This window comes from Orcinus orca, chromosome 13, assembly GCF_937001465.1.
Source record: "Orcinus orca chromosome 13, mOrcOrc1.1, whole genome shotgun sequence".
NCBI lineage: Eukaryota > Metazoa > Chordata > Mammalia > Artiodactyla > Delphinidae > Orcinus > Orcinus orca.
This window is the reverse complement of record NC_064571.1, coordinates 13,874,724-13,892,136: the sequence shown is the minus strand read 5'-3', so window position 1 is coordinate 13,892,136 and position 17,413 is coordinate 13,874,724. Positions and strand designations below refer to the sequence as shown.

The 17,413-nt window shown below is 43.1% G+C and overlaps 2 protein-coding genes across 12 annotated transcripts in view; one reads left to right on the top strand and one right to left on the bottom strand.

Annotated features, from left to right (window-relative positions):
• Positions 1-4,853, bottom strand: part of POLR1A (RNA polymerase I subunit A) — a 76,283-nt gene extending 71,430 nt beyond the window's left edge. For 2 of the 3 annotated variants that reach the window (XM_033431370.2, XM_033431371.2), the window contains exon 1: positions 4,674-4,842. In XM_033431370.2, the coding sequence (XP_033287261.1) occupies positions 4,674-4,750 (77 nt within the window). In that variant the 5' untranslated portion in view covers positions 4,751-4,842. Of the gene's footprint in view, positions 1-4,673 lie in introns of all 3 variants that reach the window. The other variant, XM_004271599.3, reaches the window with a different exon arrangement.
• A 312-nt stretch (positions 4,854-5,165) lies between these two features.
• The window catches only part of PTCD3 (pentatricopeptide repeat domain 3), a 30,199-nt gene continuing 17,951 nt past the window's right edge, over positions 5,166-17,413 (top strand). For 2 of the 9 annotated variants that reach the window (XM_012533682.3, XM_004271598.4), the window contains exons 1-6: positions 5,166-5,322; positions 7,134-7,186; positions 7,296-7,332; positions 11,558-11,603; positions 16,738-16,806; positions 17,298-17,402. In XM_012533682.3, the coding sequence (XP_012389136.2) occupies positions 5,219-5,322; positions 7,134-7,186; positions 7,296-7,332; positions 11,558-11,603; positions 16,738-16,806; positions 17,298-17,402 (414 nt within the window). In that variant the 5' untranslated portion in view covers positions 5,166-5,218. Of the gene's footprint in view, positions 5,323-7,115; positions 7,187-7,295; positions 7,333-9,067; positions 9,120-11,557; positions 11,604-16,737; positions 16,807-17,297; positions 17,403-17,413 lie in introns of those variants that run through there. The other 7 variants (XM_049695882.1, XM_049695880.1, XM_033431354.2 and 4 more) reach the window with 6 other exon arrangements.

The window sequence follows — 17,413 nt, the reverse complement described above, 5'->3', positions numbered from 1 at the left end:
AACCATCACCACAATATCATTTTCGTCCCCAGTAAAGGAAACCCTAGCAGTCACTCTCCATCCGTCTCTACCTCCCTCACAGTCCTATGCAATGACTAATCTACTTTTTGCCTCCAGAGACTTGTCCATCCGGACATTTCACATAAATGAAATCATATGCTATGTGGTCCCTTATAGCAGGCTTCTTTTACCTCGCATGTTTTCAAGGTTCATCCATGTTGCAGCCTGTATCTGTATTTCATTTTTTTATAGCCAAAAAATATTCCATTGCATGGATACACCATATTTTATTGGGTTAGTTTTATACTTTGGCTACTATAAATAATGCTGACAGGAACATTTGCGTGCAAGTTTTTTTTAAATTACAAATGCATTGGAAATTTCCTGGGTACTCTTCTTTTTTTAAAAAAATTAATTAATTTTTATTTTTGTCTGCATTGGGTCTTCGTTTCTGCGTGCAGGCTTCCTCTAGTTGCGGTGAGCAGGGGCTACTCTTCGTTGCAGTGTGCGGGCTTACTGCGGTGGCTTCTCTTGTTGCAGAGCACAGGCTCTAGGCGCGCAGGCTTCAGTAGATGTGGCGTGTAGGCTCAGCAGTTGCGGCATGCCGGCTCTAGAACACAGGCTCAGTAGTTGTGGCGCACGGGCTCTAGAGCGCAGGCTCAGTAGTTGTGGCACATGGGCTTAGTTGCTCCGTGGCGTGTGGGATCTTCCCAGACCAGGGCTTGAACCCGTGTCCCCTGCGTTGGCAGGCGGATTCTTAACCACTGCGCCACCAGGGAAGTCCTGTACACAAGTTTTTGTGTGAATATATTTTTTTCATTTCTCATGGATATACACCTAGGAATCAAAGTGCTGAGTCATATGGTAACTCTACGTTTAACTTTCTGAGGAACTGCCAGACTGCTTTCCAAAGCAGCTGCACCATTTTACAGTCCCACCAGCAATACACCAAGGCTCTAACTTCTCCACATTCTTGCCAACATAACTTCTCCACATTCTTGCCAACACATTTTATGACCGAACTTTTTGATTCTAGCCATCCTAGTGGGTGTGACATAGTATCTCACTGTGGTTTTGATAACTAATGAGGTTGAGCACATCTTTGTGTACCTACTGGCCATCTATATATCCTCTTTGGAGAGATGTCTATTCAAATCCTTTACCTGTTTTGTAATTGGGTTGTTTGCTGTTTTATTATTGAGTTGTAAGAGTGCTTTGTATATTCAGTATACAAGTCCTTTGTCAGATACATGATTTGCAGATATTTCTTCCAACTCATCTTTTCACTTTCTTCATGATATTATTTGCATAATTTAAATTTTTTTAGTGAGTTAAACTCACTGCTGCTTTCTTCCACTACCTTTGGGCTAAGTCTTTCTCCTTCGACGTTGGATAAATATTCATCTACATTTCCTTCTCATTCATTTTACACTAAGCTCTAAAACTTAATTGGGGGCTTCCCTGGTGGCGCAGTGGTTGGGTCCGCCTGCCGACGCAGGGGACACGGGTTCGAGCCCCGATCCGGGAAGATCCCACAGCCCGTGAGCCACGGCCGCTGAGCCTGCGCGTCCGGAGCCTGTGCTCCGCAATGGGAGAGGCCACAGCAGTGAGAGGCCCGCGTACCGCAAAAAAAAAAACAAAAAAAAAAACTTAACTGGAATTAAAAACAAGGAAAACATTTATTGCATAAGGCAAACACAAATTAATTAGGTCTGGGTGCAAAGACTTGTACCACTAGATCCTCTTTCTATCATGTTCTGTAAGTTGGTACTTCACTTCCCTTGCCTGGAGCCTACAGTGATGGAAAAAGAGTAGGCAGGTGGGGCCGGCACACACCTGTGTCAACTGGCAGAAGAACTGTGTCCTGTGCTTGTCAAGGCAACACAAATAGCTCACATCCAAAACTGAATGTATTTTTTTTTAATCTTCATCCTAAGTCTTTCTATGTGGTAAGGAGCAAAGTTCCTCTCTCTAGCTGGGGAGGAGGAGAAAACTCCTCTGATCATTGCAGGAATGGGATGCAATGGGAAGAGCAATCAGCAAGGAGTCAGTCCACTGGAGAGAAAAGAGTTTAAGACTAGCAAACTTGGGTTTGAGGATGACCTTTGCTGCCTCCTAGAGAGTCATTTTATTTGCTGGACAGTAATTTCCTCTCCTGTAACTGCAGACACCAACACGAATGGTTGCAGTAAGGACTGGTAGTACCAAGCGCTGAACAGATAGCTCCCCCATCCACCCGTGAGTGCACTTAACAAATATCTACTGAGTGCTTGTTATGTGCCAGACACACCTTTAGATGCTAGAAAAACAGATAAGAATCCCTGTGCTCATGGGCCTTACATCCTATTGAAGGCAGGCAGACAAAAGCCAAGATAAATAAGCACACAGTCTATTGGATGGCAGAACATTCTATGAAGAAAGTAAAGCAGAAAAGGGGAAGGACAATAGAGTGGGCCAGTGGCTGGGGGAACCCCTATTGAGAAGGTTATACTGAACAAAAGCCTGAAGGAGATGGGGGAGTGAGCCATGCGGTCACCTTTACAGGAGAAAGAAGCAGGGAGTGCAAAGGCCCTGAGGTGGATGTGTGACTATGGTGCTCTGGGAACAGCAAGGAGGCCAGGGTGAGTACAGAGGTAAGTTCAGAGAAGTAGCAAGGGCCAGAATGACCTTTCCAAGGCATTTTAAGGACTTGGCTTTTACTCCAAGTGACCTAGGAAGCTACTAGAACTTAACACAATAAAAGGCAGCATAATGATTGATATTTGCCAACCCCAGACTCAAATAGGTCTACAATGCTAGTAATGGGTATAAACTTGCTTATGCACTTCCCTGTCTAAAAACTCCACAATTAACCTGTAAAAATTCAATTCTTTTGCTTTTGGATGAAATAGTATGTATGGCTAGTGATGGTATAATTGACATTTCTGGGCCAGCATACCGTTGTAGCTCAGTTTATTCATCCAGTCATTCGACCAGAGTTGAGGATAAAAGAAAGGAATGAGGAAGCTCAAGGCTAGTGGAGAGAGGCGGAAATATAAACAAAAAAGGAACTGAGGCACCATAATAGACAGCTGTACTGGGTGTGGAAAGACCTCAGAAAATGAGGGAGGTTGAGCTGAGCCTTAAGAGGGGGAGAGATGCTCTCCGGGTGTCTGCTGGGGGTTGGGGGCAAGAGCAGAGAAGCAGATCCCTCTGGCAGAGAGGACAATGCACGCAGAGGAAATAGCTTGAGGGAAGGCCCAGACGTTGAAACCTCATGGCACTTTATGGAATGTGCAAGTGGTTTAGTAGGGCTGGCGAAGGGATGATGCTTTAGCAAAAATCAGCATTGGCCTGCTCATGGGTAAACTTGTAGGCTAAGCTAAGAAACTATCATTTACCTGAGGGAAATGGAAAGCCTCTGGAGGGTTTTAAGGGTGAGAGTAGCATGATCACATCTGCACTTTGGAAGAATAATTTTAACAGCAGTGTAGAGCATGCCCTGGACTGGTGTAAGGGCGGGGGAGGCGGAAGAAAAAGACAATTCAAACAAGAGATAAGGGTATGATCTAAGATAGTAACAGTAGTGTTGAAAGGAGGTTATAGAACGAATAGACGTGTAGGTGACACACAGTAAGAGCCCAATAAGTAAATGAGATGTCAGGAGAAATAAATCTAGAATATTTGTCCTGTCACAAAATATTGACCATCTTGCACTAGTCTAGGTACACCACTTTGGAGGGGCAAGTTCCCTCTCCCTTTAGGGGAAGTAGTTGTTGAGTTTTTGGTATAGGAGTTTAAGAACTCGGTGTGAAATTCAAATAGAGATGTCCAAAAAACAGCTGAAAACAATGAGTCTGAAGAATCAGGAAACGAAAATTGGTCTGGAGATTTAAATTTTGAGAGTATCACTCAGGAAAGTGGTGAAATTGTCTAGGGAGGACATTTAGGACAAGAAAAGCAGCATGTATGACCAGAATAGAATCTCAAGGAACAGCAAGATTTAAGTAAAAGAGGAATCAGCTACGGAGCCTGACACGAATTCGAATATTAACCACGAATGCAAGGACCTTGTTCACCAATGTGTCCTGAATGCTTAGCTTAGTGCCTGGCAAAAACTGGATGATGGATAAATGTTTGTGGGTTGATATAAGGGAAGAAAGAAGTAGTACTTGTCACAGAAATAAAAGAACCTGAAAACAATACATAAGGTGCTGGAAAAGAGAAAGACCGTCAAATGCTACGGTGATCAAAATGAGGACTGAAGAGGGCCGCTTTGATTTAATAATTAGGCAGAGAATATAAGCGGTCCTAGCAAGGAGAAGTTGTCGCATGAATTGAGTCTCGAACGATCATCATTTTATAGACAAGAGGAGACTAACCATGAGCTTAATAAACCACGTCAGAGACATTATAGTAACTACACAAACGCAGGCTAATTAACGAGGAGACTGGCGGATGATAACGCCGCAATCTGGGTACCCCCACCTTCCGAAGGGCAAACTCTTCCCTAGCCCCACTGGGTTCTAGGCAGTGCTCACTAGCCAGGGACGTTCCCGGAACTACGCGTCCCAGCAGGCCATGCGCCAGACAGCCATGGACTCTGAGGAGAAATTGGGCGCCAGACCTTCTGGGAACGGTAGTTTGTGGCCCCGACCCCAAGAAGCCCTGCACGCTTCCCACCAACTCCTTACTTGAGCTCTTCGGCCGAATACATCCCGAAAGAAATGCCCTGCAGCCGCCGCCAGGGCATGTTCTTTGAGCCCAACATCCTCCAGGTCAGTTCCGAGCTCTGACACCCGGAGAGAAATTCCAGTCACCACGGGTATATTTTTAACGCTGCCTCCGGCCCGCAGCCACCATGTGATTTAAACTGCGCTTGCGCGCGCGAGAAAGGCTCGCGGGAAGATTTACGTGGACGATAACATTTCCGATCTAGGGGGGGAAGGAAATAATTTCACGACTCTCACTCGCCCTTTTATTTTGAAAATAATCGAATACATATAAGACATTAAAATAATATTTTAGGAAATATCTTTGAGGCAAATGAGGTGTACTGAGCCTTTAACTTCCGAAGCAAAATCTTTCAAACCATGGGACTGTAACCTCCTATGTTATGATTGCTTTCGTCTTGTTCCGTCTCAGCCAATAGCCGAGCTATTCCACGCCCCCTCCCCCCTCCCCCACAGCCTTAGGTGGAGGGCATGCTTTCCCCGTATGCTATGCGAAGACGCCAAAGATGGCGGCCGTACTTTCGGCTCGCTGGTTGAGGGTCCGCCGCGGGCTTTGCCTACCGCTGACGGGTCGACGGGCAGGTCTCTGCGGACGGGCCCCCAGTAGCAGGTAAGAGAAGCTTGGAGAATCCATGAGAAAGACCCCAGGATCACCTGGGCCGTATGTATCCCCTTTACCCCCGGAGAGCTGGGGAACTAGGTACGGTGGAGTGGAAGGCGCGTGCGTGCGCTCGCGGCTGCGTGCCCCGAGAAGCTGGCACGCGGAGTCCGCGTACTTGAAGAAGGGCTCCAAACGCGCTGGTTAGAGGGATATTTATTGCTGGGGCTCGCCTACCCCGGGGTTAGAACTCTTGGCAAGATTCAGGATCCTGCTGTTGTGGATCTTGCATTCTAGTAAGTGTGGGTATTGGCAACGCCTCCCCAAGTTTTAAAAGAAAGAAAAATTGTATCCGCTCTTACCCGTTTTCACCCACCGGGAGGAAGGGGGGAAAATCAGGTTTTCCCAAGTTAAAGGCAATTTACGAGTTCCACCGTATGCTGGGTGTTGTGGGGATGTTTGGCCAAAGAAATTATACAGGTGTTTATAAAAACAAGAAAGTCTAAAAGATCTGAACACAATCTGAATAGGATTGCTGTGATTGTTAAAACTTGGCGCATGTATCATTTGTGTAGTTTTTTTCACTAGGTACAAACTGGCGTTGTGGAAGTATGAGGTGGGAATTTGTTGTGAAAATTTGGGAATAGCCTAATTTTGGATTCGATGTTTGCCATTTCCTTTGTGAAGTGATAGTAGACAAATTCTCTTATGTGTAAACTGGAGCTAGTAGTAGCCATCAGAAAATTGTGAGTAATAAGGGAGGTGTGTAATTTACAATATACATTTTATATGTAACATCTTCCCTCCTCAATCCTCACAAAAGAGAAGATGCTCCACCTGGTAGTGCAGGAGCCTTAATGCTGCTGTTCAATCCCAGTCCTTTATTGGGTGGTGCCCAGTGTTGTTGTTTTTCTACCCATTTCCTTTGATTTGGCAGCAGCATCTCTCCCTCAGTCTTCACCCACAAGACAAGAGTGGTGTATGTGAAATACATGTCACGAGAAACAGCATGATTTGAAAGAATTGATCCCTTTCTGAAGTTGATCCGTAGCAGAGAGGTATTGTTTTAAGATGATGCCCGAGACCAGATACTAGTAGAGGAAGTAATTCTTTGTTTAATCACATCTTGACAATTTTCTGAATGGTACCAATGCTGTTTAGGAAGGAAATACTTACAAGGTAGTGTACATTATCTGTGTGGTATATTGACTCTATTTTTTAGCATGATCAGAACGATTTAAAACTCATTCATGGGTCAGTGATTCTATATTTTGGGTTAAAAAAATAATATAAATTGTTCCAAGTTTAAATTAGGACACGTACATTTGGTACATTCCTGATTGTTGAAGGAAGTGCAATGAAAGGCTGTGGTGATCTTAGTTTCATAATTTGTCAAAATTGCTTTAAGTGGGATAATCTTTTATTGTCATCAGGGCATCATCCATGTAAAATCAGGAGCTCATTACGTCATCCCTTTTAGCCTCAGTGTTTTGGGTTCTCAAAGGTGAAAGTTCCTTATATTTCAGATAAGCTGCTCAAATGTTCAAGTGCTACTAAATTTTTCCTTTTTTTCCCTGATTTTATTTAATGAGATGGCCTGATTTAAAAATTTTTTGGCAATATGATGTCTATATCTGGTACATATTTTGTAATCATTTTGAACTTGCCATTGAGACCACGTCTTCTCAGCATACGTTGACATGAATTATCCAGTTGGTTTGATCCGTGATAATTGGAAAATTTTGGCTGAGTTGCACATAAGTGGAGGTGAGGTGGGAAGTTCATTAATGAGTATTAGCTTTAGGGCTTTTATTTTTTTGTAGATTTTATTCTGGAAGTGCAGCCGTCCCAGAGGTTGAAGGAGCTGGTGCAACAGGTATATAAAAATATATTGAAGTAACTCAATTTTTATATTAATGCATTATACTTCTTTATAGTAGTAGTATTAGGAAACTGATTCACTTTGTTTTATTTTTCACATTAAGGGACTGAAGAAGTGGTCATTCCAAACAAGAAAACTTGGTGAGTATTCCATCAGTGTTCATTCAGCAAGTGGTTAAGTGCTTATTATGAGCGAAACATTGTTAGGTAAGAAGCTAGTGGCGGGAATAGCAATGGGAGAGCATTCTTGGGGAGGGAACCATTGAGGAGAGAAAAGCTTAGGGGTCCGAAAGAACATAGAAGAGGAAGGTAGAGAGTAGTGTGTGAATGGGGAATGAGATTTACTTAAGAGTTAAAAGACCTTCTGAACTAAATTTGGGTTAGTGTTTACGTAGTGATGGTCAATTATGAGCATCATTATTAGAGTAATTTTTTTTTAAAGGAAGTTTTCACGTTATTGGGAGATTAAAAAAAATATTATCTTTATGGGGGGCTTCCCTGGTGGCGCAGTGGTTGAGAGTCCGCCTGCCGATGCAGGGGACACGGGTTCGTGCCCCGGTCCAGGAGGATCCCACATGCTGCGGAGCGGCTGGGCCCGTGAGCCATGGCCACTGAGCCTGCGCGTCCGGAGCCTGTGCTCCGCAACGGGAAAGGCCACAACAGTGAGAGGCCCGCGTACCGCAAAAAAAAAAAAAAAAAAAAAAATTATTTTTATGGTCTTTACTGAGGTAAGATGAAACAAATGGTGCACACTGCAAAATTTAGCTTTTTTAACTCACTTGATAGATCCTTGAACAAATTGCCTTATATAGTAAACATTTGTTGAATATATAAGACCTAAAACTTACAAAAGTTTGTGTAGTAATGATATTATCGAATGCATTTAAAGATCCTTCAGGGCTTCCCTGGTGGCGCAGTGGTTGAGAGTCCACCTGCCGATACAGGGGACACGGGTTCGTGCCCCGGTCCGGGAAGACCCCACATGCTGTGGAGCGGCTGGGCCCGTGAGCCATGGCCGCTGAGCCTGTGCGTCCGGAGCCTGTGCGTCCGGAGCCTGTGCGTCCGGAGCCTGTGCTCTGCAGCGGGAGAGGCCACAACAGTGAGAGGCCCGCGTACCGCAAAAAAAAAAAAAAAAAAAAGATCCTTCAAAGAGCCAGGTGTTTTTTGAGTATGACCTGAAGATTCAGGCTCATTTAAAAAAACTTTCTTAAATTACTAAAGTAATTAATGGTTATTGCCATTAATTAGCAAGGTAACTAATGGTTATTGTTCAGTGGGATAAATTGAACATGCAGAAAGGAAATAAAATTACCAACAATCACTGTACTCAGAGGCAAGTTACCTAATCTGTCTGTGCCATAGTAGAATGTGGGTAATACAGTACCTGCCTTAGGATTAAATGAGCATTTGAACAGTTCCTGCCACAGAATCAGATCTCAATAGGTGATACCTATTACTTTAAAGTTCTGGGATGTAACATTTGAAGTTGTACGTATACATTTAGTTTAGCAGAGTTGATTTGTTAGATGTACCGTTCTATACTCTGTTTTAAATTTTGAATGATTGCGTAGTATTTTATTATATGGTTATATTCAGGGTCATTTTTGTCTTCCCTGGACTGAGAATCAGAACCAAGATAAGAGTAGGAATATACATATCGTGAATGAGGCATTTCTTGAATGACATTCCAGCCCAGTGCACTTTACCAACTCATTGTGCCTCTATCCCTGACAAAGGTACCACAGGGAATACAAGAGAGGGAGTGTATTGAGGATGTGTTCAGATGGACTAAAGTCCAGTTGAGTTGTGTGCATATTTTATACTTTATGTCTTACACCCACTTTACATGTGTACATAACTGTTTACACATGACTAGGGGCTACAGAGGATATGATGGAACGAAGAGTGGTTGTATTGCAGTAATCAAGGTGAGTTTTATTGAAAACATAGTTTAGCTGTACCTTAAAATGGGTCAGATGATTTTGTTGGCATCAGAATCACCAGGGAATTTTGCTTAAAATACATATTCCTGCAGGTAATTCTTATTAACCCTAAACTATAAGCCCCACAGATATAGAAACAGTAAGGTAGGGTGGGACATGATCATGATCTGTCTGGTGGTAGTAGGAGACCATGCAGGCAGGCCTGTGAAAAATGCTCTATTAGAATAGGAGAAATAAGGTAGTTGGTAGAGAGCAAACTGAGGCCTATTTATTTACAGCTCATGAGGTAAGAATGGTTTTTACATTTTTTATAGTTGAAAGAAGAAGACTATTTCATGACACGTGAAAATTATGTGAAATTCAGATTTCAGTGTCAGTTAAATTTTTTTTTGGAACACAGCCTCACTCATTTGTTAACTTACTATCTGTGCCTACTTTTATGCTCCAAAGGCAGAGCTGGGTAGTTGCAACAGTCCTCACGGCCCATAAAGCCGAAAATACTTACTGTCTGTCCCTTTACAGACAAAGCAATTGATAGAGGCTCTCTGATAGCCTCTGCTTTCCAGGCTCAGGAATTTGTGCTTTTAGACCTAGAAGAAGCCATAAAGACTACAAATTCCTGTTGCCTTATTTGAGAGATGAAGCATCTTTTAAGGCTGTTAAGATGCTTTTAAGGTATCTTTCCCAGATCACAGATGCCGTAGAAGACTAACAAATTGTAGAGAGTCACTGTGAGTTTTCATATAGGAATGTGACAGGATAGAGTATTCTGAGCATGCTAATCTGGATGGTGTAGTTACTGTAGAGAGGGCAGGGAGCCCAATCATGATCGGTGCATAGGTAACTGGGCTCATTAAAGGAATGGATGTTAAAACTTACCAGATTGGCCAGAAGAGGTTGTGGAGAAATGGTTGCTCAGATATGGTTGTTGCTTGGGCAGTCAGTTGGAACAACACTTTGAAGGGAAAGTGGGCAGAACCACGACCTAAAATGTGCACACCTTATCGGTTAACCATTCTGGAGGAACCCCTGCAAATACGCCCAGAGAGACATGGATGAGTGTTCTTTACAACTTGGGAATAATAAGAAATTGAAATAGCCCAAATGCCCATATGTAAGGGGATAATAAAAAGCAGTTATCATACTATATAATATTTAAGGAATTAATTAGATTTACACATCGTAGCATAGATAATACAGTCAAGCTTATGGAAGCACGTATCCAGAATGACAGTATATGTTTTCGATTTAGTTTTATGGTGGTATGTGTGTAAAAGTACCCTTTAAAGTTCTGGAATTATAAACACCAAACTTACAGTAGAGGAGGAGGGGGTCGCAAAATGACACCAGATATAATAGTCTAGTTTTTTTTTTTTTTTTAAGTATAATGTATTCATTGAGGTTATTTTTAGTGAGTGATCTGAATGTTCATAATTTTTTCACTTATATTTGTTCAGTATGTTGTAAAGATGTACTCACTTGATACGACTTAAATATGCTAACGTAGCATTTAGTTAGGGAATACTGAGAGATGAAAGAATATCTTTCTCTCACTGAAATTACGTAAGTGTGATTTTAGAAAATCCAGTAGATGTTGTGTATGTCAGGGAATTAGTCTTGACATAGTATAAAATTTCCTACGTGTTTTCTTTTTCTTCAAATGACTTAAATTATGAGTGTATGTTTAAACTTTATTTAAAAAAATATATTTGGTTTATTAAGTTTATTCTTATTTCCCTTTTTGAAATGAAACACAAAATCTAACACAAGTAAAAATACATTTGAAACCAAATTATTTTGTTTGTCAATTATTCCAGTGAAACCTCCTCTTTTCAATAGTTAGTGAATTGTCTCTACCCATAGTCATAGTGGGTGGCTGGCCTGAACTTCTTATAAAGGTTATATAGTTGAGAGGTTCTAAACTTGAGTCATCTGGGAATTCAGTAAGAATGAATGTGACAGTTCTCCACAGAACCTGGGGGTCCTGATTGAACAGTCCAGAGTGCGGCTTGTGATTTATTCTTATATATAGCTGAATTAAGAGCCACCAGTTTGGATAATAAAGGCAAGAATATTACAGAAAGCTACAGTAAGAATGCATAGGAAAATGGGTAGGAGGAGGAAAGATTGAGGTTAGACAGTTTGATGAGATGAGGGTGAAAATTGCTAGCCCTGGGTGATGGTTATAGGGACCAGGCCAGAGAGCGTAGCATGGAACGTGTACTAATCACCTTTGGGCAAGAGAACTAAACAGTTTTCTCATTTTCTAACTTCTTATTCTAGTGATCTTGAGAGATCAGAACTGGCTTTACTTGAGACCTGAACTTTGTTGTTGGCCAGTCCATTCTGAGAGTAGGATCACTTGTTCGCTTTGTGAGTGTGAAAAGCCCTCATGAGGGTTAACTTGTGATTCTCATTCTTAGGGATAAAGTGGCTGTTCTTCAGGCACTTGCATCCACGGTACACAGGGTAAGTAGGAATTTTAGGTTTTTGTATCTAACTCAGCTAATAATAACTGTTATGTTCATATCTCTGCATGATTCACAATTAAACTGTTGTAGATCTAGAGAGTTTCTTACTAGAAATATCTAGTTCAGTCCCTTCATGTGACAAATGAGAAAACTAAAGCTTTTAAAGCGATTGGCCCAGGGCTACTTAGGATATTAAAACCCTGACTTAGTACCATGTCTTTTTTCTCCAAATTCAGTGTTTTTATACTATGCCAGTGATTTTTAAACTTGACCTCCTGAAGAGCTTGTTGAAATGCATGTTCCTGGGGAATGGTTTGGGTGTGATACTCTAATGCAAGTGATCTGTAGACCAACTTTGAGAACAGTGTACCCACCATGCTGGAAGTAATTCAGTGATTAAGAATCTGGGTCCTGGAGCCAAATGTTTTGTTTCATCGTTATCACAAAGTGACCTTTTCTCTTGATGCTTCTGTTTCCTTATCTATAAAATGGGGATTTAATTATAGCACCAAACCTTGAGGTTTGGGTGAGAATTAAATAAGTTAGTACACGTGAAAGGGTTTTGGACAGTGCCTAACACAAAGGACATGCTCGGTAAGTGCTAGCTATTTCCTTATTGCTCCAGCTATCTTGGTGATTTATTTGTGAATAATTTGCTCTCTTGACAGTTCAAGAATAGAGTCTGTAGTCTTGATAGATAAACTGAAACCCTGGTTAATGCCTTAGAAATGGAACTTTCTGATTGATTGTATTTTTCATTAGCTGCAAACTGTACTTTCAGTTTCAGCTGTGGGGGAAATGTCTAAAGTAATTAAGTCCTTTCTTTTTGCTGCAATGTCTGTGTGGATTCTGACCCTCCCTGAGACCGTTATCACAGATTTCCAGAGCTTTTCTTCTATTGTAGATGCTAAACTTATAGGCTGTCAGGCCAAATACGCACTGATATACCCTAGCAGTAGCTGAGGACGGGTTTTTAAATAGTGCATCTCCACACTAGCAAGACATTGAGATTTTCAGCTCACTTATCCATAAATAGGCACCTGAAATGTAAACTCTTGAAATAGGCCTCTGAGACTGTTCTCAGTTTTTTAATGAGAATGGCCCAGGGCCCTTTCAGGTCAAAGAAGTTACAGAATTATGTGTGGAGTTGTCTGACTTGTCTGTGTTTGGGCACTTAAAATCCAAGGGATAGTCATTCATTCATTCAGTACCCACACATTCTGCCCTTAACTGTGCTTACCAGGCTCTGTGCTGGTTGTAGAATTAAGACAGAGTCCTTGCATAGTTTCTAGAGAGGGGGGCTGGAGGAGCACCGAGGAGAGGGTGCATAACCCAGACTGGGAAAGGACTTCAGAAGAGCTGGTATCGGATCGATGCTTGGAAGACGAGAAGCCAGGATAGTGGGAAAGAGCATTCCTAGCAGAGGCAGCACCAGGAGCAGAGGCACAAAGGCATAGAATGAGGAGGTTGTATGGGAGAAGCAAGAATTTGTGGGGTAGAGCAATGAGAGGTGAGGCAAGAGCATGAATGCTATGCTAGGGTCTTCTGATTTTTATTCAAGTCCACTGAAAGACTTTAAGCAGTGGTGTGACATAATCATTCAAATTTTAGGGGGATTCCCTGGTGGCACAGTGATTGAGAGTCCGCCTGCCGATGAACCTGCCGACACAGGTTCGTGCCCCAGTCCGGGAAGATCCCACATGCCGCGGAGCGGCTGGGCCCGTGAGCCATGGCCGCTGAGCCTGCGCGTCCAGAGCCTGTGCTCCGCAACGGGAGTGGCCACAGCAGTGAGAGGCCTGCGTACCGCAAAAAGGAAAAAAAAAAAATTTTAGGAAAGACAGCAATGTGGATACGAGAAACCTTTTCTCTCAAATGTATAATAATGATCTTAACATGTCCAAAGCCCAGCCCCTTTCTCTCTAAAACTCACACATTCTTCGCCATCTCATTAATGGCAGCTCCATGCTTCTAGTTGCTCCTCTTTTTCATGTGCTGCACTTCAGTAAATCCTGTTTCTTCCATCAAAATATTTGTGTACGGAGTCCCAAAGACCACGCCAAGGTTCAGTGGTTTGCTAGGAGGATTCACAGGACTCAGCATATGGTCCTACAGCTATGTTTTATTACAACGAAAGGACACAAAGCAAAATCAGTAAAAGAAGAAGGCACGTGGGGTAAAGTCCAAAGGAGACCAGGAGAAAGCTTCCAAGAGTTTTCCCAGTGCAGTCACAAAGGACTCACTTAATTCCTCCAGCAGAGTTGACAACACGTGGGAAAGTCTATCAGGAAAGCTCTTTAGAGACTCAGTGCCCAGAGTCTATGTCTGGCACATACCAGAATTCCACACTCCCAGAAGGAAAGCAGGAGTTTAGCATAAACCACATAGTACAGTTTAGATCAGTACTGGGAATGGTGGGAACCCTCCAAAATCCAAGTTCCCAGATGCCCACCAGGCCTTGTAAGCAGGCCTTTCTAAGAATAGCAGTTTCAAGCCTGGTAACTTTTCTTCCTGCACAGCATCCAAATCCTGAGCGCTTGTCATCACCGTGATCACCTTGGTCATCCAGGCCACCATCATCTCTTACCATCCTGGATTAATCACAACAGTCTCTGTCCTCTTCACCTCCTCTGCCCCCTACAGACTGTTCTCAATTAAGCAGCCGTAGTGACCTGCTACAGTGTTGAATCACATCCCTCTTCTACTCAGAGTTCATTTGTCTTCTCATTTATCATAGAATGGCTTCTCATTTGTCATAATTCAAATAAAAGCTGAAGCCCATCCGAGGGCATCTGAGGCCTTGCGTGTCCATCCACCACCCCCGCTGCCACATCTCCTGCCGTCTTCCTTGATGGCTCTGCTCTACGTGGCCTCCTGGCTAATTCTCAGTTTCTTAGTAGGCCTGGGTCTGCCTCAGGGCTTTAATGTTTGCTGTTTATTCTGCCTGGAGTATTTTTCCCTGAGATATCCACATAATTTCCTCCTTCATCTCTTTAAGCCTTTTCATTGAGGCCTTCCTCAACCACACCATTTAAAATTGTATGTTTCGGGGACTTCCCTGGTGGCACAGTGGTTAAGAATCCACCTGACAATGCAGGGGACATGGGTTCGAGCCCTGGTCCGGGAAGATCCCACATGCCGTAGAGCAGCTAAGCCCGTGTGCCACAACTACTGAGCCTGCACTCTAGAGCCTGCAAGCCACAACTACTGAGCCCGTGTGCCACAACTACTGAAGCCCATGCGCCTAGAGTCTGTGCTCCGCAGCAAGAGAAGCCACAGCAATGAGAGGCCCGTGCACCACAACTAAGAGTAGCCCCTGCTCGCCACAACTAGAGAAAGCCTGTGCGCAGCAACGAAGACCCAGCACAGCCAAAAATAAATAAATTAATTAATTTAAAAAAAGAATTAGGGCTTCCTTGGTGGCGCAGTGGTTGAGAGTCCACCTGCCGATGCAGGGGACGCGGGTTCATGCCGCGGAGCGGCTGGGCCCGTGAGCCATGGCCGCTGAGCCTGCACGTCCGGAGCCTGTGCTCCGCAATGGGAGAGGCCGCAACAGTGAGAGGCCCGCGCACCACACACGCACACAAAAAAAGGAATTAATAAATGTATGGTTCTTTTCTCTGATAGTTCGTTTTCCCTGCCTCCCTCCCTTCCTTTCTTTCTTTCTCATAGCAGTTATTGCCTTTAAAATTACTATATGTTTTATTTATTTTTGTTGTCTGGAGATTTTTTTCCCTACTAAATTGTGAGCTCTATGGGGGATAAGATTTTATTGTCTCCTTGGTAGCTAGAATAATGCCTGGCACATTCGAGGTGCTCAGTAAATATGGAATGAATGAATAAGGAAGGTACTGAACTAAGGCAGTGGCAGTGGGGATAAGGGACGGTGGAGTAGGTAGGGGATGTTAAGGAGCTCGAGTTGACCACAGCTGGTGACAGGTTAGTTGAGTGGAAGTAGTAGGAGAGGATCTTTGGCTTGGCTTGCAGAGTGCTTGGTACCATTCACTGAGACAGAGAAGATAGGAGGGAGGAGGAGCTCTGTCAGGGAAGTTCAGTTGAGGATAAATTTAGTGTGAGGCTCTGAGCTACAGGCCCAGAGTAGAGAAGTTGTTTCTCAGAAACCATGAAGGGCTTGGAAATCATTGAGGGAGGAAAATGTAGGAAACAAATAGGAAGAGTAAGTCTAGTAAGGGAAGTCCAGCATGTCACAGAACTAGGGGCCCCAAACAGGTATTTGATGAGGATGGTGGACAGGACAGAGCCAAGCAGCAGTTGGTAATCGGGGAGTAATAGTCCAGGGCAACTGCCCTAGAACTGCGTTGCCATTACATACCCACCACATGTTGGTAGAGAGTGGTATAACCAGATGAAAGGAGCCTCAAATGAGTATAAAGGGAATACAGCATCAGGCATCAGGAAGCGAGGACCCCAAAGAGTACTGCCTCCGCGCCCTAGGTATGAGCGTCCTTCCTGTGAGAGCCGCAGGGAGGCTCTCCCCTGGAGAATCCAGGTCAGTAAGACGAGGCATCAAGGGGACAGAAGAGATTCAGGATGCAAGTTGAGTTTTTCCTGTGGAACAAAGTTGCCAGAAGGCCCAGGGAAGGGGGCTCCAAGGGATAGGAGAAGGCCAGAAGAAGTAACTTGAGGGCTGTTCTAAGTGAGCCTCTAGTGGTGCCGGAGAGTTCATTTTGCTCAGGGTTCTACCTGGAAGTATAGAACCTTGGGCATCAGGACGCGGGAGAAGCTGCTGTTCCTGCCTCCAGAGAGGGCCCAGTAACTACTCTCCTCCATTTGCAGGAAACCTTAGTGCAGGAAGCTGGTGCCCAGGCTAGTTAATTCAGAAGCTCTTGACCTTCAGTTTAAAACAGCAATTGTCCCTGGTGATAGCAGCCTTCAATTAAAAAGCAGTCATGGGGGTTTGAGCCATTGTTTGCTTTAAGTTGTGCATAATCACAAACAACTCTACAGAGCCACGGGTGCAGTGTAGGTATTAGTGTCTGCAAACATACATATTTCTGCTTCTGTGATACAGGTATAGTTAAAACTTACTTTACAGAGTTTTTAGTCATCACCAAAACCCGCAAGGTCCTCTTAATAAAAATCTAGCTAAAGAGACTTCTGTGTCTTCTCCACAGGATGCTACAGCTGCCCCTTACGCATTTCAAGATGATCCTTATCTCATACCAACATCCTCTATGGAATCTGTGAGTATTTTTATGAAACTTTTCTAGTATTATGTTTTATCTTGTTCGTTTGGGTACAAGAGTACATGTATAACTTAGCTTAGTTGTAAAAACTTTTGAAAAGTTTACAGATGCTGATAGATAAATCGGTAGATTTTCTGAATCTTTTACTACTTTTATTTAAAAGTTTTAGCGGTTGCCTGTGGAGAGGGTATTTGGTTTGGGTTTTTAGTACTTAGGGCTCTTTCCCACTATAGAGCAGTCCACTCGGTTTAAGCACATTGCTTTTATATACCTCAAGCTGTGTTATGACCTGAAGTTATGTCACACTCAGCAGAGGTAGATAAGTAATAATTATGTAGTTTAACTTCTAATTGGGATTCTGTGTATCACTGTATTCTCTTTTTTTTTTTAGGGGGGCAGAATAATTTTTGCTGAGGGTGTGACTTTGATCTCTTGAGTTTAAATTACAGGTTATATCAATTTATATCTAAATCTTTTTCTTTATATAGCATTCATTTTTGTTGGCAAAGAAGTCCGGGGAGAATGCAGCAAAGTTTATTATTAATTCATATCCCAAATATTTTCAGAAAGACATAGCTGAACCTCATATACCGGTAAGGAGAGG